Genomic DNA, 26,311 nt, shown 5'->3' with positions numbered 1-26,311 from the left:
CCGCCCCGCGTTAGGTTGAGGCCGCCCCGCTCCCCCGAGGGCCGCCATCGCTATTGCGGCCTTCTTCCTCGGGTTTCGAGGCCCGGCCGCCTCCTCTCTTCCTCTCGGGAGAAGAGAACTGCAACTCATGAGGAAAGAGTGGGGAAGAGAAGCTAGGACGGGGCTGAGAAACGGAGAGCTCTGAGGGGGCCGCGACACGCGGCGCCTCCGCCCCTAAGCGGCGAGCACTGCCGCCTCGGTAGCTGTCATGGCGGCCCGGGCCACGTGACTCCGGCTCTGCGCAGGCCTGGTTCGGCAGCCTCAGCTCCCCGCCTTCCTCTGTCTCGTTTTCGGACTCGGACATTGCCATTCTTCCATCAGGAGGATTGCTGCACAGACTCCCGACAAATCCAGTAAGTTTGTCATGAGAATGGGCGTTTCCCAGAAATACCCCTACCCCTGGCGTTAACCTGGAGTCCCAAGCGATAGGGTCACCTCCCCGCCCTTTATACGCGTTTTGCAGTCTCCATAGACTCCCGGATAGGGATCTAAAAAAGTCTTCTACTGCCTTGAAACAACCGAAAGGGAGAAAATGAATGTTGGCTCTGCGAATCAATCGTATTCGTATTCGACAGTATCGCCGAATCCCTTTGCCAGCGTCTCCACTGGCAACCGAGGACCTTACACACTAAATGGGCGCTTGTTCCGCTGTGGTCCGCCCGCCTGTCCCGGGTGGAGAGCATCGGCTTTCCACAAAAATGCCTGTTCCGATGAGGGACTCCGAGGGTTGGCGCCTGCGCAAGGTCGCCGCTAGCCTCTACGGGACGGGCTGGGGAGGAAGAGGCTGGGTGGTAAACAGGAAGTGGGCGCTCCGAGCTCGGGGGCGGTGCTCAGGTAGGTTCCTCTGGGGGCCCGGGCCTCGCGAGTGGGGGTCCCCTTTCAGTGACCCAAGACGATGGAGGTGGCAGCGTCTAACCGGCCGTTGTGCTGGTGCCTCTGAGAGTACCCTTGCACCTGCGGGTGGGCGTGTCGCTGTGCTATCCACCCTCCGAGTTCCTGAAAACAGGAATGGCAGGTCTCCAAAGGGGCAAGATGGGGCCGGGCCGAGAATACAGTACTTACTCTTCGTTCCTGAAGTAAAGATACACAGAACTGCAGACATTTTCATCCAGGCAGTGGAAGGCCGCCTGAAAAGAGTATTAGACAAATTGTTGTCACAAAATCAAGTGTATTGTGTGCCTTTGCCTCTAGAAAGCTTGATTTACATGCACGTACATGCTGTATTCATTTACTTGTAAAGTTGGTATACGGGGCAATTATTTAGAGGGTTTTATATACATTTTTAAAGGAGCTCGTTAAATGTTTTGAGCAAGGGAACTTGCTCAGTTTTTCATTGAGCATACAATGCATTGAATATCTGGTTTTGTCGTGAATAGGTAAATATATTAAGGGAGGTGCTCAAGGAGGTATTTCATATACTGTTCAGCCCACGGAAATTTTTCCCTAGTAAGAAAAGTCAACCAACAACATTGTATAGTGTCTTTCAGTTAATTACACTTTATCAGAATTTCTTGTCTGTTGGTTCCGGTAATCTAATCGCCACATTTAAGTGTTCAGTTAGGCCTTCTGTATTTGCATTATCTACCCAAGGACTTTTAGGCTACTGATGTGCTGTTTTTTGTTTGTTTGTTCTTGGTTGGTTTTTTGTTTTGTTTTGTTTTGTTTTTTACCAAAAAGGAGTGGAACTTAATTTTTTTTTAATGTTTTTTTTTTTTTTTTATTTTTGAGAGAGAACAAGACAGAGCAGAGCATGAGCGGGGGAGGTGCAGAGAGTGAGAGGGAGACACAGAATCTGAAGCAGGCTCCAGGCTCTGAGCCATCAGCACAGAGCCCGATGCAGGGCTCCAACCCAGGAACAACGAGTTTATTCCCTAAGCTGATGTCAGATGCTTAACCGGCTGAGCCACCCAGGTGCCCTGGAACCTCATTTTTTTAAGCTGGCATTTTACTTAGGTAGTTTTTCAAATATTTTGGGTTTTATAGAATGGAAGTTATTGATCAAGTATTGTGGGTTTTTTTTTTTAACGAAAATACAGATGCTTATTAGCTATTTCACGGAAAGTGTATTTATCATAGAGACGTGCTGTAACTAATTAATTGGCATAAGCAGTACTGTGTTGGAAATAGTTCATTTAAAACCTATTTACTTTAAGTAACCCTAGCAGTCTAAATAAAAATAAAGGTCATTGTTTATACCTGTTTTGGAAATTACGGTCTCATCCTGTGACCTCCTTACTTGCAGCTATCCAACCACATTCCAGTACTTTGCTATTCAAAAGGGTGGTCTGGGGACCAGTAGCATTGGCATCTCAGGTCCTACCCTAGACTGTTGAATTAGAATCAACATTTTAACAAGACCCACCTTCTCCCCATGCTAAGGTGACTTTTATAAAGCACATTAAAATTTAAACATTACTGCTCCAGTATAACATTGGTCGTTAACTGTGGACAAATTTCCAAGTGCTAAGTTTTTACAGGCCTGATCTAAACATAGACTACAATAAATAGGGGGCGCCTGGGTGGCTCAGTTGATTGAGTGTCCCACTCTTGATTTTGGCTCAGGATCCCAGGGTCGTGGGATCGAGCCCCGCATTGGGCTCCATGCTAAGCCTGAAGCCTGCTTAAGATTCTCTCCCACTCCCCCCACTTGCATGCAGTCTCTCTCTCTAAAATATAGAGTACAATAAATAGACATTACAACAAGATTCACTCATGTCAATAAAGCATTTTATTTATATATGCGTATGCTTCATATATATATATATATATACTTAAAAAATATATATATATGTTTTTAGTAAACCTTTATTTTTATACTGTTTACGTTATTAAATGTTTTATGTTTAATTTTTATACACTTCCTTTTTTGTTTATAGGAAACATCTGGAGAAAATGACACATTGGTTTCATAGGAACCCATTAAAAGCCACAGCTCCTGTCGCTTTTAACTACTATGGTGTAGCTGCTGGCCCTCCTGCTTCAAAAATATGCAGGTTAGTTTTAATCTCAATAACTACTGATTGAGCCACTTTTGGATACAAGGTACTTTTTTAGGTTCTGTATTGAATGGGCAATACAGAAATATGTAATACATTGTCCCTGTCTTTAGACGACTTCTAAACTTATAAACGATGTGTGAAGACTTAAATCACAGATTATTTAAACTTTGGCAGTCATCTAAGCTGCAGTCCGTAATTTTAGATCAGTGAGTCCCAGAGAGGCTAAACCAATCACAATGAAGGAGTTAAGCTACATGTTACAGAAGTACAAGAGACTCCACAAAGTTGTATGTAGATGTTAATTAGCCAGTAGTAGATTAATTAGCTACTGGTTAATTAGCTATCTGGTTAATTAGCCAGAGTAGATTCATGGAGTTCTGATCAGGGAGAGATCCTGATGACCTAGAATGGGCTTTAGGGTGTTCATATAGGAGAAAGGGCTTGAGTTGGGGTTTAAATAAATCAGATGCCAGTTCATGGGTTGGCAAACTGTCCTGCAGGTTTGTCCACTGCCTGTTTTATAAATAAAGTTTTATTGGAACAGAGCCATGTCCCCTCACCCCATTTATTTACATATTACTCTGGCTGCATTTGGCTGCTTTCCTCTACAACAGCAGAGTGGTAATATCAGCAGAGACTTTATGACCCACAAAACATTATAGAAAAGGTTTGCTGATACTTGATTTAGATTGTGAGAAGGGACAAGAGAAAAGCATTTCTGTCAGGAACACTTTTATTCTAGGGATAGTGAGTAGAGCAGTTTGGAACAAAAGAAAGAGATGCAAAAGATACGTCAAAGGAGGAGTAAACTGGCCAGGTATCTGATTTGCTCTGGGAAGTTGAAAAGGATTCTGTCTGTATGAAACACAGAACCTAGACGATCAAGACCTTGATGGCACCAGTAATGGAAAGTTGAGAGTGTTGCTGCTTTTTCTGGAAAGTAATTGGAGCACAAGGTGGGAAAACTGGCTTATTAATCTAGATCAGAGGTCATCAAACTTTTTCTGTCAAGAGCTAAATAGTAAACATTTTAGGTTTTGTGAGGTCATGTATAGCTGCTGTTGCATATTCTTTTTAAAATCTTTTTGTTTTTTATTTTTTTTCTTAAGTAACCTCTCCACCCAACGTGGGGCTCAAACTCGTGACCCCGAGATCAAGAATCGCATACTCTACCAGCTAAGCCAGCCAGGCTCCCCTGTTGCATATTCTTTGTTGATTTTTGCAAACACAAGTGGTGGGCCGTACAGAAACGAGTTAGAGGCTGTAGTTTGCCAACCCCTGATCCTAGACTCCCAGAGGCTGGTCCCAGCTTACCTGTTTTACCTGTAGCATGAGTCTCTTAACTTCTTTGGGTCTAATTATTCATCTGTAAAATGAACAGCCTAAATTAGATGTTTATAAGGTACATTTTTCTGAAATTCTATAATTTTAAAGTGAACGTAACTTTACTCAGCTGGGTTGCAAATGATGATTGAGTGCCTGCTTGGAAATAGCTAGCAAACTATTTGAGTCTAGACCTTAAGAATTCTTTTTCCCCCCTAGTCTGGGAATTACTCCTGCCTAGCTTCTAGTTAAATAACTCAACAATGACACATTAGTAAGGTAGACCATCCCATCTCTCGTTAGTTGTATATAGTTGTTGGTATATGCTTTCTTGGAATAAGCCTTCATGGAGCTGATACCAAAGAGTAAACATTCCATCTAGACCATTTAAGATCAAGTCTGCACTGTCCTCTAAAAATCACTGCTACATCATACCTCTTGTAAATCTTAAAATATTTTAAATGTTAGTATTCTTTCACTCAACAAAGAACCTTGAGTACGTGCTTTATCCTAGGCACCTTTTAAGTTCTGGATATACAGTCCCTAGTCTCTCAGTGCTTACAATTTAAGTGTAGTCTTAGTCATTTGTATACAAATGTCTTCAGTCATTGTCCCTTTAATACGATTTCTGAACCCTCACTAAGCAAGTTACCTTCTGAAATCAGATGTGGAACTGGAACCTGACCAAGCTGCATCTGGTGGATGTAGATCTCCAATTGGATACAAAGTTAAGACCTCAGAGAGAAAAGCAAAAAGCCAAAGACTAAACATTGTTGAAGGTGGGAATAGAAAGGGGACATGTCAGGGGCGCATGGGTGGCTCAGTCGGTTAAGCTTCCTACTCTTGGTTTCAGTTCAGGGTTTTGTGGGTTCGAGCCCCGTGTTGGGCTCTGCGCTGGCTGTGCAGAATCTGCCTGGGATTCTCTCTCCCGCTTTCTCTGCCCCTTCCCCACTTGGGCTGTCTCTGTCTCTTTCAAAATAAATAAGCACTTTAAAAAAAAGGGGGAGGGCGGGGGGACATGTAAAAAAAAAATAGAAGGCACTTCTAGAGATAAGAGGAAATCCTGGAATATTTTGTGTTAGTAGAATAAAGGGAGAAGAGATTTCAAGAAGGAAATGGCGTGGAGCTTGAACCCATGAACTGTGAGATCATGACCTGAGCCAAAACCAAGAGTTGGGCGCTTAACCTACTGAACCACCCAGGTGCCCCTAGAATGCAATTCAAAAGTAGAGTTTCCTACTTGGGGCGCCTGGGTGGCTTCTGATACCAGCTCAGGTCATGCATGATCTAGCAGTTGTGAGATCAAGCCCTGCATTGGACGCCATGCTGAGTGTGAAGCTTGCTTAGGATTCTCTTTCTCCCTCTCTCTGCTCCCCCCACTCCCCCTGCCCAAAGTTAAATAAATAAACTTTTAAAGAAATTGTCCTTTAAAAGAAATAAAAACAGGATTTCCTACTGAATAAAGTATATTGAGATCATGTCTAGTTTTGAAACGTAAGGAGATACTAGAATTGCGTAAACATTGTTAAATTTCTATTTTTCAAAAAATTTGCATTGTGAACTGGTCTATTTAATTTACTAATTCTTGATTCCTTTCTCCCATCTTAAATGCTTGTGTTTATTTGATGTTTTTAAATTTTTTTTAACGTTTATTTATTTTTGAGAGAGAGAGAGACAGAGTGAGAGCGGGAAGGGGCAGAGAGAGAGGGAGACACAATCTGAAGCAGGCTCCAGGCTCTGAGCTGTCATCACAGAGCCTGATAGGGGGCTTGAACTCAAGAACCACAAGATCGTGACCTGAGCTGAAGTCGGATGCTTAACCAACAGAGCCACCCAGGCGGTGTTTTTTGATGTCTTTTAATGTTTTATTTATTTTTGACAGAGAGAGAGAGACGGAGCATGAGCAGGGGAGGGTCAGAGAGAGAGAGGGAGACACAGAATCCGAAGCAGGCTCCAGGCTCTGAGCCGTCAGCACAGAGCCCGACGTGGGGCTCGAACTCACAGACCGCGAGATCATGACCTGAGCCGAAGTCGGACGCTCAATGGACTGAGCCACCCAGGCGCCCCTTTTGATGTTTTTTAAAATATAAAATGTATATTTTTATTACATAATTGTATACATGACTTGCCCCTTGGATTGGACTGAGTTTATTTTAGTACAACTTTTAAAACAGTTGTTACCAGAAATTTCACTTACCCCTAGTGTTAGTGCTAATTAAATTCATTCCTGTGTACTCTCAGTCATACCTTAGAGGAGGGTGGGTGTGTGGGGGGGGGGGGGGTGGGGGTGTGTGTGGTATTTTAAAGCTTTTACCATTGAAACTTTTAATCCACTTTAACATAGATTCATCGTAATTCATGACTTAATTTACTCTGTCTCTCATAAGTGACTTGAGATCGTCCAGAGCACGACTGCTTGAACTCTTCACTGATTTGAGCTGTAATCCAGAAATGATGAAGAACGCAGCAGATTCCTATTTTTCACTTTTACAAGGTTAGTTATTTATAGGAACTTCAAAGTTTTTGAAAAACAGCTATGCGGAAGTTCACATTTAATTCTTAGACTTTACAAATCTGAATAGTCTAGTCTTCTAGTCTGTATTCTTTGGTATATTTGAGTTTCAGAAACATGAGAATGTAAGGGCGGTATTGGTCTTTCTAATGTTTTGAAAAGTAAATGTGTACATATTTCTTTTTTTTTTTTTAAATGTTTTTTATTTATTTTTGCAACAGAGAGAGACAGAGCATGAGCAGGGGAGGGGCAGAGAGAGAGGGAGACACAGAATTGGAAGCAGGCTCCAGGCTCTGAGCTGTCAGCACAGAGCCCGATGCGGGGCTCGAACCCACAGACTGTGAGATCATGACCTGAGCCGAAGTCGGACAGTTAACCGACTGAGCCACCCAGGCGCCCCAGTGTGTACATATTTCATATTATGTTACCTTAGAAGGAGATGTGAGATATAAAAAGGGAGGGGTGGCAAGGTCTTTTCTACAGGTATCTGGAAAAGTCATTATCTGAAAAAGTTTGTAAACAGAATACCTGATATTCCTTCTAAAACTAAAAGGCTGTACCTTTTTACAGGTTTCATAAATTCCTTGGATGAATCTACCCAAGAAAGCAAGTTACGATATATTCAAAATTTCAAGTGGACTGATACATTACAAGGACAGGTTCCAAGGTAGGTAGTGCAGACAGTACTAAGTGGAAGCCATTTTTGTAACTATTTGGCCAGTGGTTAACCCATTGCCTCTGTATCTGAAGAAATAGAACATAGATCTGATCAGCATTTTCTCCTATCGGGAAGCTGGTTAAAAACGTTTGACCTGAACTCTTAATATACTCAATTAAGTAAAAATTTAAATTATTTCTCCTGGATCAAATCTGTGAGATAATCCATACAAATATTACCCAGAATTCAACAGTCTTAGCTGTATTAATAACATGCAAAGAATGGTTTGGGAATTTGGAATCCAAATCTTTTGCCTACCTTTAAGCAGAGCACAATTTTGATTTTTATCTAGTTTTCTGATGGGTACTTCAGATACCTTTGGTCAATCTCTTTCTATTTGTCCCGGGTTCTACCCCAGCTCCATACCCTTTTGAGTCATAGTTTTATTTTTTTCCTAATTTTTCTTCACCGTTTCTTCTCTTTTAAAAAATTTTCTCTCAAAACTTTCTCTTCACACTCTTGAAACTAATCAGAACAGATCTAGTTACAACAGGAACCAGATCATAATGGTGCTAAATTTTTATTGAACTTTTTTTTTTTTTTGAAGCACCATTGTGTTAAGTGGCCATATTGATCTCAGTTTGCTGTAGAAAACTGTATAAAGTCAGAAGGGAAGGAAATGGAGATTGCTGAGAGGCCCAGGGCAGCCATGGCAGTGGCAGGAGTGTGGACTCAGGCGCTGTGTCAGGTCTTGTACTGTGTGAATGCCTGCTTCTTCACATCAGATCATGACCTGAGCCAAAATCAAGAGTTGGATGCTTAAGCAACTGAGCCACCCAGGTGCACCTCTCTTATTATTTAAAGGTAAACTAATAAATTAGGTATGCCTACTAGATCACCAGATGTAATTCATTTGAATGTTCTGAATGCTGAAAAGAATAAGGTTTTAAACTATGCATTAAATTTTTTTCAGTGGGGTAAAACGGTTTTAAGAGTTTGTTCATGGAGCGGGGGGAGCTGGCTGGCTCATTTGGTAAAGCGTGCAACTCTTGATCTTGGGGTCATGAATTCAGGCCCCACGTTGGGCCTAGAGTTTACTTTAAAAAAAAGAAAAATTATAAATTTTGTTTAGTGCTCACTTCAGCACATACACTGAATTTGGAACAGTACAGAGATCAGCATGGCCCTTGCTCAAGGATGACACACGAATTTGTGAAATTCCATTAAAAAAAAAGTGTCAATATTTTGTATGTTACGTTAAACAGGATATCACAAGTTATTTTTGAACGACTAATGTTTTATAACACCCCCCCTTTTTTTTAATCTAAAAAACGTCCCTTTCTCTATTCCTTTAATGATGGTGGCAACAGTTAAATAGAAAATAACAAAGTGGAATCACAATTCTAGTTTCTTTTTGGCTCATTTTTCTGTGTGTTAGTATTATGTGTATAAAATAAGGGTATTACTTCTGTTTTCATCATTTGAGACAGATGAAGAATTTCCAGGGTCTTTTCAGAACAATAGTGATTTAAAAATTGGCATTACCTTATTTGCTTTAGTAAGCCCTTGTCATCTTCTTTGTGTCATATTTAGTAATAGAATCTGAAGGAATATGCTTGTTTTTAAGACCTTTTTCTTTGTGATGCATGTACTGATAGGCTTGGTATTCAGTGTCTTTACCAGTTTCACTTCTGTTTGGCTTTTTGACCTGCTCCTCGATTTTTTTTTGCAAACCATGTGCTCCATCATGCTAGGTGGGTCACTGCTCTCAGAAAAATGTTGATCCTTCTTGTGCCTTTAATAGCATCATTCCCTCACCTGGGATGTCCTTCTGCTTCCCTTCCCACCATCTTTCAAGGCACAATTCAGAGACTGTCTATACCATGAAACCTTCTTGAATCATTCTAGCCTGAAGCAGTGTCTCCTCTGAATTCCATTTTTTAAAAAATGTGGTATAAGAACCACCCACTCCAGAGTCAACTGGTTACTTACTGAAAGTGTAGATTCTGGGCCCCTCTCAGACTTTCTGATTCTCTGGAGTTAAGTCCCCCAAATTTATATTTTTAAAACTACTCTGTGTACAATAACCTTTGAGAACCTACTATTCACATGTTTACTATCATGAAGTACATAGTGGGCTATTGTTTTTAGTCACTAATCATAAGGACTGTTTTCTTCATTTTTCCAATTAGCATATAGTTTTTATAATTTTGAGTTCAACGTACAATAGGCTTCATATAGAGATGTGTCAGTAATTGACAGAAGTTAATGAACATGTTTATAATTCTAGTGCCCAGCAGGATGCTGTTTTTGAATTAATTTCCATGGGATTTAATGTAGCTTTATGGTATACCAAATATGCTTCAAGACTGGCTGGAAAAGAAAAGTAAGTCTAAAGGGGAGGGTTATATGCATATGTGTTATTTTTTCAAGTATATGGAGTTTCATTATTAAAAAGTCTAAGCTACTGATAAAAAGTACCACTTCTGTTAAGTGCGAGGTTGCCTCATAATGTTAGTGTTTTAAGTGTCAGAATTATGGAGCCCAGTGTTGGAAAGAAAAATTAATCTTGTCAGAGGTCTTATCTAAATGAAACCCTATACCAAGAAAAGGAAAAAATTGAATATTGGACTGCATAAAAGTACCATAAATAAAGTTAAAAACAAATGACAGATGGTCAAAAAAATCGTAATGCATGTGACAAATTGTTTTTGTAATGGAAAATAAAGAGGAAAGGAAAGGATCAACAAATCAATTGAAAATAAGTGAAGGACATGAACAGGCAGCTCCTAGAAAAAGAAATACAAAGATAAGTATGTGAAAAATGTTTTGAAGGATTAAAGAATTGTGACATGAAATAAGATGCAGTTTTTATAATAGTAGACGTGGATGTCAGCAATGTGAAACTGGCAACTATGAGCTGTGGTACATGTGAACATGTGTATAATATGCAGCTATTTCAAAATAAAGTTGAATTGTCAGGGCACGTGGTTGGCTTAGTCAGTAGAGCACGTGACTCTTGATCTCAGGGCTGTGCATTAGAATCCCATGTTGGGTGTAAACATTAAAAATAAAATCTTAAAAAATAAAGTTGAATTGTACGTGCTGTTGTAAAATTATGTCTAAAGTAATTTATATGATTAAAATGAGCAGAATAGTGAATATTGTGTGTGTGTGTGTTTTTTTAAGTGTGTGCATGCACCAAGTGTAGAATATTTTGAACTTGTTTAATGCACAGAACATTATCTGGAAGGAAAAACTAGACCTATAGATAGAGTCTTTCTTTTTTTTAATTTGTAGTATCTTCTCTGGATATTCCTCATGTGCATTTGTTACTTTTTTAATTGTCAAATCAGACAATTAAATCAGACAATTAATTGTCTCACCACTAGTGAGACACTAGTGAGAAACAAATGACTAATTTGGTTTTATGATAATTCACTAGTTGTTGGTTTTAATACAAGAAACAGGATTCATCCTCTAACTGACGTAATCACTGTCTTTAAGCATAACAGAAGATGAAGCAAAAGAAGTCCATCGAAGCCTAAAAATTGCAGCGGGGATTTTTAAACATTTAAAGGTAAAGTAATATGACAGTAACATGTATTCCTCTTGCTTTAATTCTTGATTAAATTTTCTTCCTTTGGGGGCTGGAGGAAAGAATTATTTCACTATGTAAAAAGAATCTACCGTACGTCCTGTTTTTCTTACGTTAAGTACTTTGTTGATGAGTGCAGCCAGTTACAGAATCTCACATGTCTTCATTTCAGAGAGTCATCAGTTAATTTTGTTTTTTATTTTTATTTTTTAAAGTTTTTGTTTAAGTAATCTCAGTACCCAACGTGGGGCTTGAACTCAGGACCGCAAGGTCAAGAGTCACATGCTCAGGGCAACTGGGTGTTTCAGTTGGTGGAGTGTCTGACTCTTGATTTTGGTTCAGGTTGTGATCACCGTGTACTGGGATTGAGCCCTGCGTCGAGCTTTGCGTTGGGCATGGAGCCTGCATGAGCCGCTTTCTTTCTCTCTGTCTCCCTCGCTTGTGCTCTCTCTTGCTAGAGTCACATGTTCTTTTGACTGAGCTAGTCACACACCCTATCAGTGACTTTTACGATTGGAAAACTCAAGCTGGAATCACCTGTCTCTTTGGAAAAGACAGGAGAAAACAAAGTACACACATTGATGGTTCTTACCATCTGGGTGCAGCAGTTGCCAGGATAGTCATGGTCCTGCAAAACTGAACTTCTGAGTGTATTCTCTGTATCTCAGTGAAAATGTTGAAGGGCAGTCAGCCTGCACTCATTATATTAAATTGCCTGGAGCTGTGATGGAAATTAGAGAAAAGACTAATGTATTTAGTAATCAGGATTACCCCCACTTCATTCTAATTAAACTGATATTTACTGAACGCCTTCCAGAGGCCAATGATGGGCTCTCTCATGATAAAATAGGATGCAGGGGGCGCCTGGGTGGCTCAGTTGGTTAAGGACCCAGATGTTGATTTCTCTCTTGGTCGTGAGATTGAGCATTGCGTCTGCACAGTGCAGAGCTTGCTTGGGATTCATTCTCTCTCTCTCTCTCTCTCTGCCCCCTTCCCTCCCTCCCTCCCTCTCCCTTCGTCTCCCTCCCCCCTCCCCAGCTCATGCTCTCTTTCTCAAAATAAATAAACATTAAAAAAAAAGATGTTTTTACAGTAATTAAAAACCTGTGATCCTGAGTTATCTATTAAATTATAGACTTCTTTAGACTCTGCTATTATTAATGAGTGAATAATTCTAGCCATCATGCAAAAGAGAACTTTGGTTACTGTTTCAGTTAAACATTTTCTGAGATGAAAATACGACCTGCATATCTAAGCTATGTATTTTGGCCCAAAGTTTGCAGAAGTTTATGAGAAGCTTTAAGTTTTAGTATACAGGAACTTTTATTCTCTATAAGCTTAATATCACTCCTCTTTACACAATTTTGCTGTCCGGAATTTTTCTTTTCTTTTTTTTCTTCCCCCTTCAAGACTTTTATTTGAAACACTGTGGGGCTTGAACTCATAACCCCGAGATCAGGGATTGCATGCTCTACTGACTGAGCCAGCCAGATACCCCCTGAGTTTCTGATAAATCCCCAAATTGAATGTCTAATAACTTCCATTTTGTTTATCTGTAACAATTGGGTTAAAATAAAATTTGACTTCTTTATTTTTGTTTCTCTTTCTCTCTCAGGAAAGTCATATCCCAAAGCTCATTACACCTGTAGAGAAGGGGAGGGATTTAGAGGCACGGCTCCTGGAAGCTTATGTTGTCCAGTGTCAGGCAGAAGCTCAAGAAGGTATCCTAAATATTGTAAGATTGTGCTTTTTTTTTTTTTTTTTTTTTGAAGAAATCTCTACTGGCATCTAATTCTTTTTTTTTAATCAGAATTAGCTGAATTTGAGTTTCACATCTTGAGAAATTTCTAGTGAGGAATAATTTCACTGTCAGCATTTGCCTTCATGCATGGTTTATAGGAAAAGGCCTTGCAGTTTAACGGATCTTTTAAGAAGGATTTTAATTTCGTGCCATTTCTGACAGCAACAGATGAATTATGTAGCTCCTCTTTTCCCTGATCTCCCTTGCTCATTTCTTTTTCTCTTCCACTGTTTGCCTTGCCTTTCTTCACCTTTCAGTGGCAGGAAATAAATGAAGACTTCTGTAAAAGCAACAAAGAAACTTTGTAGGCTTTTTGTTTTTCTTTCAAATTCCAGTGCCCTGGAGGGATTCGTTTTCCTCTGACACGCTACTTTGTAGTAGTAGTTTTTTGTGATCTAGTAATTAGCTAGTGATTTAAAGAAATAGTGTCAGAACCAGCAAGCTTATTAGTGTTTTCTGTTTCTGTTTGCACTTTTTGTAACTTACTTTTCCTGTTAAAATTCTTGACAAATTGTTAAAATGCCAAATAGATTGTTGGCATGGCTTTTGCTATTACAGTTAACTTAGTATGAATGCAAGTGAACTTAATTATGCATTCACTTTGCTGTGCTTTGGTGACAGTAACAATCGCTCGAGCAATTGAACTGAAACACGCGCCCGGCCTAATTGCTGCACTGGCATATGAGACGGCCAACTTCTATCAAAAAGCTGGTGAGTTTATAATTCTCTTGTTGTATTTTTAGTCTTTAGATGTTCAGATTAAGCTCATGGTTTAATAGGGAATAAGCAAAACAAAAAGATTCTCTAGGTTATTTCTTCATTTGCAAAACTGGAATAATGTCCACATTATTTTATTAATCTTGGTTAAAAGAATGAGAGCTGTTCACAGTTAATATGCTGCATAACTGTTAATGGAGAGGCCAGTGTTATAGTTCGTAACCAGTTATATGTAATAATTACACAGGTGTTTTAGTTTTGAAGTTTTTTGGGTCTTTATAATAACCTTATGGTTGTCATGAAACCAAACTCCAGAGAATTAATATAACTAACCTATAATTTAACTGTTAGCAGGCTGGGAAGTTAGGACTAGAACTCAGGTCTTCTCAGTAGCCTGTTATTCTTTTCATTCACTTATTCAGGAAACATGCATTTATTTTTGTTTATGGGATGGTTACTACTCGAGTTGCTAGCTATACAAAGATCAGTGTATAGACAGAGTCACATCTAGGGAAGGAAACAAATGTGTAACCACATTATAATAGCGTAAGATAAGATGTGACTACAGCAGTGAAATGAAAACCTCAAGGATCCAGGCATGCTAGAGGAGGCTTTCTATGAAAAGGTGGTGTTTGGGCCTTATTTTGAAATATAAATAGAAGTTTTGAGTTTGCTAGGAAGCTTTAGCATATGGGAAAAGTAGAACATTCTATAGTATGTACAGAGATAGAAGAATTTGGCACATTCTGGGACCTTTAAACAGATGCTCTTAGCTGAGGCACAGGATGAGTGATAGGAGAAAAGGTTAGGAAAGTTTGCACGTGTGAGATCATGAATTGGTTTGTAGCCTTAGAAGTTTGGCTTTTATTTGGTAGATCATGGACCCATGAAAAGGTATAAAGCAAATCTGTTTTGATTGGATTTGAATTTAGAAAAGCTCTATAGGGGCACCTGGGTGACAGTTGGTTGAGCCTAACTTCGGCTCAGGTCATGATCTCACAGTTCCTGAGTTCAAGCCCCACATCAGGCTCACTGCTCTCAGCACAGAGCCCATATTGGATTCTCTGTCCCCCTGTCTCTGCCCCTCCCCCACTTGTACTCTTTCAAAAACAAAATGTTTAAAAAAAAAAAAGAGGGGTGCCTGGGTGGCTTGGTCGGTTAAGCGTCCGACTTCGGCTCAGGCCACGATCTCACGGTCCGTGAATTCGAGCCCCGCGTCGGGCTCTGTGCTGACAGCTCAGAGCCTGGAGCCCGTTTCAGATTCTGTGTCTCCCTCTCTCTCTGCTCCTCCCCTGTTCATACTCTGTCTCTCTCTGTCTGAAAAATAAATAAAAACGTTAAAAAAAAATTTTTAAAAAAATCCCTATAATTGCAGGATGAGAAATGGGCTTGTGAGGTGAAGGCTGACTCCACTTAGTGTTAAGGAAGAAGGGATCGTAGTCTGTGGAGGGACAGAAGCTTTGACAAAACAGAGAAGTAGGGAGCAGAGGAGAAATGGATGAGAGAGAAGTTGGCAGGATGTGAATGTGCGTGTTAGGGAAGGTTCAGCCTGGGGCGATGGACCAGGAAGGAGAGTGTCTGCTGCTGACTGGGGTTAGCACACTATGCAGTTTGCTATATTATATAACGAAAGGAAAAAGTGTAACAGTGTAATTTATATTTTTCTTAAAGTTCTATTTTTATCATTATTTTAAGCCTAAGTTGCATTACCTATCAAAGGAGGTGACATGGTATTCAAACAGTCTTATTACGCAGTTAAAGTATAGTTATGGGAAAATCACTTTAAAGCAAAGTTTTTTTTAGAAAATATGTAAATGCTTGAGTTTTAGACTTGAATGGCATTCTGCTTTTAGCATCTGAACTAAATGATCATGAACACATGAACTAAAAATCTTCTAGTGAATCGGGGTGAAATTATATTTTGCTTTTTAAAATGTAACTTTAGATCATGCTTTATCCAGTTTGGAGCCTGCATACTCTGCTAAATGGAGAAAATATCTTCACTTGAAAATGTGTTTCTACACGGCTTATGTAAGTACTGATAACCTGAAAACCAGTGTAAATTTACTGTCTTTCTAGCCCCGTGCTTGCTAGGTCTGTCATTTTGTAAATTAGCATTGCATAAATAATGGAAAGCTGTCAAATGTTTACCGACAGCCAGTGCAACTCTTGTGAGCTGAGGTGGGTGGAAAGAGATGACGGAGAATTGTAGCCCTGGGTTATAGTGATGGAATTACTATTTGATTCAAACCCACTTTTTAGTATTTTTTATTATTATTTCTTTAATTTTTATTTATTTTTGAGAGAGAGAGTGTGAGCAGGGGTGGGGCAGAGAGAGAGGGAGACAGAATCGGAAGCAGGCTCCAGGCTGCGAGCTGTCAGCAGAGCCTAACATGGGGCTCGAACTCACAAACTGCAAGATCATGACCTGAACCAAAGTTGAATGCTTAACCAACCAAGGCAGGCCCCCTAAAACCCACTTCTTTTTAAAGTTTATTTATTTTATTTATGTATTTATGTGTGTTTATGTAAATATAAAATTAATATATAAATATATATATTTATGTCTATATTTATAAAGTTTACTTTTTCATCTTGAGAGAGAGAGGGAGAAGATAAGTGGGGGAGGGGCAGAGAGAGAGGGAGAGAGAGAATCCCAAGTAGGCTCCATGTGTCAGCACCAAGCCAAACCATGAGGTCATGCCCTGAGCTGAGACCAAGAATTGGACGCTTAACCAACTGAAGCACCCAGGTGCCCCTCAAACCCACTTTTAAGCTGGAACCTCTGTATACTTAATGAGAATTCTCTCCTTTCATCTTGTACATTGAAGAAGATATTTACTTATCCTGATCTTAAGGCATACCACACAACATATCCCCTCAGTCTGTGAAGAAACCTTAATAAGCACTCTTTTAGAAGTTACTTATCAGTGTCTTCCACCCACCAAACAAACTCACTTGTTTGTTGGTTAGAATATCACGTGAGAGATAATCAAACACCTTTTTCAGACCCGGGTAGATACTTTTATTTCTTCTACCTTGGGATCTGTTTTCAGGCATACAGTGTTGGACCATGTGCAATGCTTAGGTTTGATACAGACATTTAGAGTGAGCATGTTCTTTTTCAGGCTAATAACCTTTCTCTTGAAACCTGTTTAGTTATTATTAACCTTAGAATCCTCCCTCCCTGTCCCTCTGCATTAGCACAGTAATTTCCCTCCTTTATCTGCAGTGCCCAAATCTTAAAAACCAATTTCATTATTGAAAAGTACTTTTGGGGGCGCCTGGGTGGCACAGTCGGTTCAGCGTCCGACTTCAGCCAGGTCACGATCTCGCGGTCCGTGAGTTCGAGCCCCGCGTCAGGCTCTGGGCTGATGGCTCAGAGCCTGGAGCCTGTTTCCGATTCTGTGTCTCCCTCTCTCTCTGCCCCTCCCCCGTTCATGCTCTGTCTCTCTCTGTCCCAAAAATAAATAAACGTTGAAAAAAAAAAATTTAAAAAAAAAAAAAGTACTTTTGGGGCTCCCAGGTGGCTCAGTTGGTTGAGAGTCTGATGTTGGCTCAGGTCATGACCTCGTGGTTCGTGAGTTCTAGCCGCGCCTTGGGCTCGCTGCTGTCATGGAAGAGCCCACTTCAGGTCTCCTGTCCCCCTCTTTCTCTGTCCCTTCCCTGCTTGCGCTCTCACTCAAAAATAAATAAATCTTAAAAAAAAAAAAGCACAAACATTAAATTTTGCGGGGCGTCTGGGTGGCTCACTTGGTTAAGCATCCAGCTCTTGATTTTGGCTCAGGTCAGGATCCCAGCCCAGGATCCTGGAATCGAACCCCGCGTTGGGCTCCACGCTGAGCACGGAGCCTGCTTGGGATTGGAATTCTCTTTCTATCCCTCTGCTCCTCTCCCCTGCTCACGTTCTCTCTCCAAAATAAAAATATACATATGTTAAAAGAAAATCCTTTTTCCTCTCACCCCATGGTTAGAAGGTTAGTTTGGTTCAAAGCGTGACATAGTCCCACTTTTTTTATACTAGCAGAGATTGGGGGAAGCTTATTCAAGTAAAGAAATGTAAGGGATGCCATTGATATTCAAACAGTGGATGAAGGTCCGCTTCATCTGATGCATTTATAAAACAATGATAGCAGAAAGCATTGTTTGGGGAGAGAATGAATAAGAATTTCTTCCTTTATCAGGCTTACTGTTATCATGGTCAGACTTTGTTGGCTAGTGATAAATGTGGCGAAGCAATCCGGTCTCTCCAAGAAGCAGAAAAATGTAAGTATTGCTGCCAGAATATTAACGCCCTTCTTAAACACAAAAGTTTTATCATGAAAGAAATAGGCAGTTAAAAGAGATTTTGGCTGAGTTCATGAAAGAGGATGGGAACTCAAGTGAGGAACTGGAGAGAGAGAAACAACGTTTCAAAAACCAGAAAACCTGTAGAAAACAGCCCCTTTCCCTTACTCTATTACTGGTATCACTGTCACACTAGGTAAGGAGCAGAAAAGTTGCCATCATCTCTGACTTAAAGCTTCCTTAGTATAAACAATAAGCAGATGATTTTATATCCCTTTCACCTGCAGTTTATGCAAAGGCAGAAGTACTGTGCAAAGAATATGGAGAAACCAAGGGACCTGGGCCAACGGTCAGACCCTCAGGACACTTGTTCTTTCGGAAGCTCGGAAATCTTGTGACAAACACCCTAGAGAAGTGTCAGAGAGAGAATGGGTTCATGTGAGTACAGCTCGGTGTTTTGGCAGTACGAATGCTAGCGTGTGTATCTACAGTCACAGCGTTTAAATAGCAATACTGTTGTCACAGGCTCCCAGTCAGTCTCTGCCCCACTTTGTGTCACATTGCACTCAACTCGAATTTTCTCTTTAAATTGGTGGTAAAGTTCCCTCCTGTTGGACCTCGCTTCAACCTGCTTCTGATACATATAAAAGCAGATGTTACAATTTTAACGTAGGTTATTAACAAAGAGCTCACTTACAGTGTCTCAGTTTTCTCTTCTTCATTTCCCTGGTGTTTCTTCCCTGCGAGTTATATGGAGCTTCTCTGCTGCTCTCACGTAGGCATCCCATCCTGCTCACAGCCACCTGTAAAGCAGGGAAATGGGTTTTCTGTCCATCCTGCCTAGTCCTGTCAAGCAGTTTTCCATTGTGAGGTCAGCATTGTTCAAACTGCAGATGACCACCTATGTAGATGGGTAGAATCTGTCTTGTCCCTGCTTTTTCTCTTTACAGTCTGCCCCTTAACATGCCGCACCTGGTCATACCGAGCCCTTTTACTTCGTCAAATATGCCTAGTATAACTTGCCTTACCCGTTTTGGAAAGCATTCCTGAACCTCCCTCTTCCCCCGACAGCATGTTCTCACGGCATGTGATGTCCGTCAGAGCTTCTGTTACATTGCATTGTAGTGGACAGGTTTCCTGAGTGTCTCATCTACTCATGCACGCCGCATGAGGCAGGAGAATCTTCTCTGTCCTATCATTAAATGGTCTCTTTCTTGCACAGGGCCTTGAACACAATAGCCGCTCAAGTAGTTAATGAATGAATGAATTGCTGTTTAAATTGCTTTTTGCAGTTACTTTCAAAAAATTCCAACAGAAGCCCCACAGCTGGAACTCAAAGCAAATTACGGTCTCGTAGAGCCTGTACCTTTTGAATTCCCTCCGACAAGTGCACAATGGACACCGGAAACGCTGGCCTCGTTTGATCTCACCAAAAGACCCAAGGATGACAGTGTACGAGACTGGCTTTTTTCCGTTTGTTCACAGAGGTTTAAAAAGAGAATTCAGAGTTAGCATTTTGTTATTTTTCTCTACTTAAGTAGATCTAGATATATACACATATGTATCTTTGTCTAAATGTTAAGTTAGCTAACTGCAGTGTTGGTGTGATGTGTGTTGTTGAATTGTGTCAGAGATTCAATCTCTAGGCCTTAATTATCTTCTGATTTCTTACATAACTGAGGCTGTTTTCAACACATTATCTTTTTACAATTTATCGGAGCCTCCTTTAGGAACATGTGGGAGAAGTCGTCTAAGGATGGATGGCTTATCCGTGTTTATATTGCTATAGCAATATTCTGTTTTTGATTTAGCTGCTGCAGGGTATTTGAAGATTTGACCTTATTTCAACGTTCCATTAAATCATCCAGGGGTAAAATAAGACTGCTTTTATTCATTTATATCTAAGTACATGTTGGTGTACTAAATCAAAGATGAGATTAAGTGGGAAATTTATGGTCTGACTGCCCGAAGAGGAGGGGTCTGTGAAAAATAGGGAATGGGAATTAATTTGCAGCCATAGCTCCTTCCTTGACATTGGGTTTTTATATAATTTCCTACCCATTCTGAAACCATTAGTACTTAAAATGACTGTCTTTTTATCCTGGTCAGCCTCTAAAATAATGCAATACGAAGTAGCCTGTTACTGTCCTGAGATATTTTCAAACTTACCAGTTCCACATGCAGAGACTCATCACTCAGTTTCTCCGTCCTCAGAAAGAGTGCAAGCACCATTAGCTTGATGTTTGCCTGCCTAGGTTTTCATCTTCACTGAAGCGTTGCTTTCTGATTACTTCTTAAATTGAATTGATATGTAGCGTTTGGAAAAGCTTTGTTAATTTCAGCGTTGGATAATTTAATACAACATCTTTAAAAAGCCTAAGGTGGGGGCGCCTGGGTGGCTCAGTCAGTCAAGCGTCCGACTATGGCTCGGGTCAGGATCTCACGGTTCGTGAGTTTGAGCCCCGTGTCGGACTCTGTACTGCTGGCTCAGAGCCTGGAGCCTGCCTTGGATTCTGTGTCTCCCCCTCCCCCGCTCACGCTCTGTCTCTGTCTCTCTCTCTCTCAAAAATAAAATAAACATAAAAAAAATAAAAGTAAAGATAAATAAAAATAAAAAGTCTAAGGTGGAAAAGACCTAGTGTTTGTTTTCCAAATCTTAGTTTATTATGTACTTAAAACTGTATTTCTTTTTTCTCCCTAGACCAAACCCAAAGCAGAAGAAGCAGTGAAGCCTGTCAGAGAACCAGATACCAGACCTCAGAAGGACACGGGATGTTCCATCTCCTAAAATACACTGATAAAATGTGCACTTCGAATTTCTCTACTAGTAGATAAGATAAACCCTGGGACTTCAGTTCGTATTTCTTAAAAGGTTTTCTCTGAAGCCCGTAGAATGATTTAGTACATTCGGAGGGAATCTGCCTTCAGTTTATTTGTTCTTGATTTTTAATATAGGAGAGATGTTTCATGCTTTGTTTCCAAACCCTTTTTAATCAGGACAACATGTAAAAGATTTTACTGTGCCCCTGAAGGGCGTATTTGGGGGTTGGGTTTTTTTTTCTTCAAAGTCTGGGTTGTAGTAAGTTTCAGGTTAATATAGGCCAGAATCACGTGGCATCAGGTATGTCTATCTTCACACACAAAAAGTTTTATTTTCCTTCCTCTTACCTGATACCAGAAGAATGACAGGAGTTGGTTTTTAACAGTTTTCTTCCTCTTTCCATTATGTTGTCACACAGACTTGTTGTGTTCTCTTCACATCCCTTACATTTGTAAGAAGCTATAATTTGTTCCAAAAAATCAGTGATTATAGGTATTTTGAGACCATTTAAGAACTTCTGTTCTGGTAGCCCTGCACTTTACTTCAGCTTCAATAAACCTACAGTGATTTTTACAAGTACTTTTTCTAATGGGTTTTTTACTTCGAGGACAGAACTTTGTGACAGCTCTTCATGTTCCCATGTGAGAGAACACAATGAAACGTTTTTGCAGAAGTCAGGTATTTCACGATGTAAAGAAAAAACATCAACCCTAAGCGAGATAGGTTGTCCTGAATTACACTGCTAACTCTACTTTTTGGTCACAGAAGTTATGGTTAAGATGCCTTCGTTACTGATTTCAGTGTGCGTTATTTCTATATGGTCTTCTAATTTACACATCCTATCAGAATCGTATTGCTTTAGGCCAAAGGCCATAGCAAAAACAAGAGCAAACATATAGTATGAACTTAAAATCAGCTTGTAATATTTGAAACAGTTTAGCGTGTACACAGACTTGGGAAATAGTGGATGCATGCTGCTTTAACAAAAGTCACACGTCTGTAGTATTATCTTTTTTGATTATTCTTCTGGGGCGTTAGCTAATTTTCCTATTACAAATGACAGATTGGTTCACTTAATAGAAATAGTGTATATTGAGAGCTTACTACGTGCCCGGCACTCTGCTCAACACTTACGTAGGTAAACCATTGACTCCACGTGGTAGCCCTGTGACAGACAAGTGAAATCTGCATAAGGTGTTGAAATAGGAGTAAACATTTCATGGTGAAGAATAAAGAGATTATTCCTACCTGAATCAGTATTATGTGCAAAGAATTACTTAAGTCGTAGTTTTCACTCTTGAAAACTACAAAGAATCAGTGAGAGTTTTTTTTAATATACGGAAACGCTAATAACTAGTGTATAGCATTTAATATTTGAAACTGCAGTTTCTAGAATAAGTGGAGTAATAACTGGACTTTTACCTTTATTTTGCTGTCTACAGAAACATACTTTAATGAAATTTCACTGTATATTACGTGACACTACAAAATCACTCGTCTGTTTGCTGTTTGCCATTTATGGACAAAACTTTAAACTTGTGCCGGCTTGTTCTTCTCGGCCTCGTAGGACCTATTTATCTTGGGTACTAGTACTCATTAACCTAGTTGCTAAATTTTCACGTTGACACTTGGGGGTTATACTACCATATATGGAATGAAAACATGTCATATGTTCAGTGCTTTTGTAAAATGCAGGAAATACTGGTATTACTTTAAATCAATAATTGGCAACTTCGACATGAGCAAGTAAGAAATACTGTGTTGACTGAGCAAAAGTGACGCTTTGTGACTAAAATACCCCATTATATATCTTCTTTGAAGTGGCGTTGGAAATTTGGGAAGGTGACACACATCAAGCAGCTGCATGAAGGTTGTAGAGGGTGTAACTTTGTGTTAAGTGTTGCGTATATTTTCGCCCTTCGTTTAAACTGGATAATGACCGCCAACAAAAGTGTTGTTTGTATAATGCATTATCTTTTTATTTATGAAAATAAAAGTAATTTTACTTATAATTTCATTGGGATTTTGTTTTTCGATAAACATTTTTACACTTACTAAACCAGTTACCATTAATACAATGCAAAAACCCTAATTCTTCACAGTAAAGTTTTAAAATGACACACATTTGTATTGTTTTACGCTACATGAGTTCATTAAATATTCAACGCTCCTCAATCTATTTGGCTTTTATTTCTGTTTCTTGGTACTTAGCGCCACTGAATGGCAAAGTAGGATCGGAGTTGGCCTGTGTCTCCCTTCCTCAGCACAGTCCAGCACCATGCAGTTCTGTGGACTGTGGGAGACTCGGCTGGAGAGCCCGTTGTGGCTGTGCTGTGCTCTGTAGAAAGCTGTCCTTTGGAAAGTTGAGGTGGGTTTCCAGTACTGTATAAATGTACTGAGAAATACAACCCCATTCATAAATGGTGCCTCATTTTCCAGGGTGTGCTTTACAAAATCACACATTTCCTACCTCTTTTAACATGTGCATAAAAATAAACTTGCAATGTCACGTGGGTTACCGTGATTTTGTGTTGACGGACTTGTGATACTTGAGTAATTTGCTCAGCATTTACATTTTTATTTTAAAAAACAGTTTAGTAGCAAACTAAAGAGACTAAAACAAGGGGAGCCTACTCTGAATTGTAGAACGAAAACCCACTTATACAATATAAGGCCAGCGACACTGCTTCAATGCAGTTCAGTGTATCCAATGCCTTTGCTGTGCTTGAGGTGGGTGTAAGTTCATAGTGTCGATCAGAGTGCACCCCCCCCCCCCGCCCCCACCACCCGCCCCGGAGTAAATGTTCACCAGTGGCTTGAGTTTTATTCCCTAGAGCTTCATAGTAGTTTGCCTCAAGCTACTGGTCTCAGGCTTCTAGGGCCAGCTGGGCAGGGCCTAAGGTGGCCGGAGCTCCCAGGCTGGTCACCTGGGAATTTCAGAGAATTCCCACCATCACCTGCCATGATGTAGAAAAAGTTGAGAAATGCCCTGATGGCAGGGGCATGTCAGTGATGTTCCTCTTTTTTTCTTCTTAATGTTTATTTATTTAGAGCGAGAGAGCGCAAGCAGGGAAGGGGCAGAGAGGGAGGAAGAGAGAGAATCCCAAGTAGGCTCCACACTCAGGCTCAGGGCAGAGCAGAGCCAAACACGGGGCTCGATCTAACGACTCTGAGATTATGACCTGAGCTGAAATCAAGAGTGCGCCGCTTAACCAACTGAGCCACCCAGGTGCCCCAGTGATGTCACTCTTGTCCACAGTGACTGGGTGCATGCATGCGGTTTAAAACTGAAAATAAAGATCTAATAATCCTGCCAGGTAATGTTCTGACAGCAGTTCCCCTGGGGAGCAGAGGTTTGCAAATGCGTGCGTTCATTTATTCATATTTCACATCTCTCCTCAGTCCACATAATTCCTCACTCAACCCTGCCCGCTCCCTGGCCAGTTTCCTCAGGTGAACCAGCGTGGAGAAGTTGGTAGAGAAGACTGCTGCCTGCAGGGGGGGCTTTGTATGCTCCATCCCTGCTTGACCTTCAGAGCACCTCGTGGGGAAGGGGAAGGCGGAAGCTGGGAGCACCCACAGTGGCCCAGTTAGCTGGGTGTGTGTGTGTGTGTGTGTGTGTGTGTGTGTGTGTGTGTGTGTAATTCCCGATGCTGCTGCTTTGCTGCCTTTTAACCTGGTTCATTTGAAAACCTGTTTTCATAAACGAAAACTGAAAGAACTGTAGGAAATTTTAGGTACGGTATCTTTCTGAAGCTCAATGCCAAGATGTAGAACTCGTGTGTGATTTTGCTGGTACGGATTCCAATGCTGTGTGTCAGTGAAGGAGTTGATGAAAATGAAATGAATAATGTGCAAATGTAGTGAGAAAAATGTGAAACAAAAGGCAGCCATTTTAGCATCAGAAATAGAGACAACTACAAGCCTGTTCTCTCCTTAGTTTTCCAATCTATTACATAATACCTTCCCTCACCCATTAAATGATCTAAACGTATGGTTCATTTATTAAGCAAATACTGAGTGTCAGCCTTGTCTCAGGTAGTGTAGGGGCAGGAGACACAGCGGGAAACACACAGGTAAAGCCCCTCCCACTCTGGCCAGAGGACAGGCAGGGGAGGGAAGGGAGGGGGGAGATAGGCAAAATCAGAGTTTGTGCAAGGTGTAAGTGCTCAGGAGAAAAACTAGTAGCATGTTGAGTGGTGGTGGTGGTGAAGGGGACAGGAAGGTGCCTTGAGGGAGAAGAGTTCAAAGTCTGTGGGAGGAAGGACTAGTCCTGGGAACCACAGCTACAAGGTCCTTGTAGGCGGAGAGTCTGTGGTCAGGGAACCATAACGTGAAGGCCAGTGTATTGAGTGTGGTGAGCGGCGGTCGGCACGAAATGAGATCAGAAAAGTATCGAGAGCCAGATGGACAGCCTTGCAGGCTATTGCAGGGACTTGGGCTTCCTTCGTCCCCCGCTGCGCCTTCCCACAGGTGCCATATGAACCCCTTGCAGATTCTTTTTTAATGCTCTTTTTTTTTTAATTTTTAAACATTTTTATTTATTTTTGAGAGATGGAGAGAGACAGAACGTGAGGGGGGTGGGGCGCACAGAGAGAGACACACACACAGAATCTGAAGCAGGTTCCAGGCTCCGAGCTGTCAGCACAGAGCCCGATGCGGGGCTTGAACTCTGGGACTGTGAGATCATGACCTGAGCCAAAGTCGGCTGCTTAACCGACCGAGCCACCCAGGGACCCCAAATCCCTTGTGGATTTTAAGGAGAGTGACATGATCTGATTCTACAACTCTGGCTGCCTTCTTGAGTATAGACTGTAGGGGGACAGATAGAAGGCCACGGCCACAATCTAGGTGAGAGATGATGGCTTAGACCAGGGTGGAGTGGTCATACGAGGATTCCAGAAATATCCAAGAGGATTTCCTGATGGATTTAATGGGGGGTGTGGCTAAAGGAAAAGAATCAAGAATGACGCCAAGGACTCGGGTCGAACAACTGGAAGAATAGAATTGCCATTTATTGAAATGGAAAGACTGCTAGAGGAGGTACAAGTATGTGTCTGGGGGAGGGGTGTGCAGGAAGAAGGGTGCACTGGAAGTGTGAGCAAAGATTTAGGCACATCAGGACCGAGATGTCTATTAGACACCCAAGAAGCAATGTTGAGTAGACAGTAGGATCTCTGAATTTGAGATTCAAGGAAAAGTCTGACCTGGAGATAAAATTATTGGATATAAATTTACATGTAGGTAGCATTTAAAGCCATAGGACTCAATGAGATGAATATCTATTCATTGATGAATGAATACATAAAAACAGAAGTGATTCCATCACTGAGCTGGGAGGTACTCCAATATTGAAAGGTTGGGGAGATTATATGGCCTTTTTTTTTTTTTTTTTTTTTTTTTTTTTTTTTTTTTTTTTTTTTTTTCAACGTTTTATTTATTTTTTTTGGGACAGAGAGAGACAGAGCATGAACGGGGGAGGGGCAGAGAGAGAGGGAGACACAGAATCGGAAACAGGCTCCAGGCTCCGAGCCATCAGCCCAGAGCCTGACGCGG

General features: G+C 40.8%; 1 protein-coding gene, 2 long non-coding RNA genes and 1 pseudogene across 5 annotated transcripts in view; 2 read left to right on the top strand and 2 right to left on the bottom strand.

The window, feature by feature from the left end:
- The first annotated feature begins 31 nt into the window (after positions 1-31).
- Positions 32-22,767, top strand: BROX (BRO1 domain and CAAX motif containing). 3 transcript variants are annotated; one of them, XM_086694810.1, is made up of 13 exons: positions 32-392; positions 2,916-3,032; positions 6,749-6,855; positions 7,444-7,540; positions 9,822-9,917; positions 11,039-11,111; positions 12,745-12,850; positions 13,552-13,641; positions 15,593-15,678; positions 17,832-17,913; positions 18,222-18,372; positions 19,227-19,386; positions 20,636-22,767. In XM_086694810.1, exons 2-13 carry the CDS (start codon positions 2,932-2,934, stop codon positions 20,720-20,722), a joined length of 1,236 nt encoding a protein of 411 aa, XP_086550936.1. In that variant the 5' UTR covers positions 32-392; positions 2,916-2,931; the 3' UTR covers positions 20,723-22,767. The 3 variants fall into 3 exon arrangements, with proteins under 3 accessions (XP_086550936.1, XP_086550937.1, XP_086550938.1); XM_086694811.1 differs by lacking the exon at positions 32-392 and adding an exon at positions 753-873; XM_086694812.1 differs by lacking the exon at positions 32-392 and adding an exon at positions 921-1,054.
- On the bottom strand, positions 985-5,145 carry LOC147572462 (uncharacterized). The gene is made up of 3 exons (XR_015246449.1): positions 5,014-5,145; positions 4,353-4,404; positions 985-1,166 (listed from the first exon to the last, which is right to left on the bottom strand). It is a non-coding gene; the product is annotated as an uncharacterized LOC147572462 (long non-coding RNA).
- LOC112864856 (U6 spliceosomal RNA) lies at positions 8,663-8,763 on the top strand (annotated as a pseudogene).
- LOC147572461 (uncharacterized) overlaps positions 13,053-26,311 on the bottom strand; it is a 33,243-nt gene continuing 19,984 nt past the window's right edge. Inside the window, exons 2-3 of the long non-coding RNA XR_015246448.1 lie at positions 18,632-18,737; positions 13,053-13,210 (exon numbers count right to left, since the gene is read on the bottom strand). This is a non-coding gene — a long non-coding RNA (uncharacterized LOC147572461). The remainder of the gene's footprint in view (positions 13,211-18,631; positions 18,738-26,311) is intronic.

This window comes from Puma concolor, chromosome E4, assembly GCF_028749965.1.
Source record: "Puma concolor isolate L17-30 chromosome E4, mPumCon1.1.hap2, whole genome shotgun sequence".
In the NCBI taxonomy this organism is placed as follows: domain Eukaryota; kingdom Metazoa; phylum Chordata; class Mammalia; order Carnivora; family Felidae; genus Puma; species Puma concolor.
This window is presented reverse-complemented; position numbering and strand designations above follow the sequence as displayed.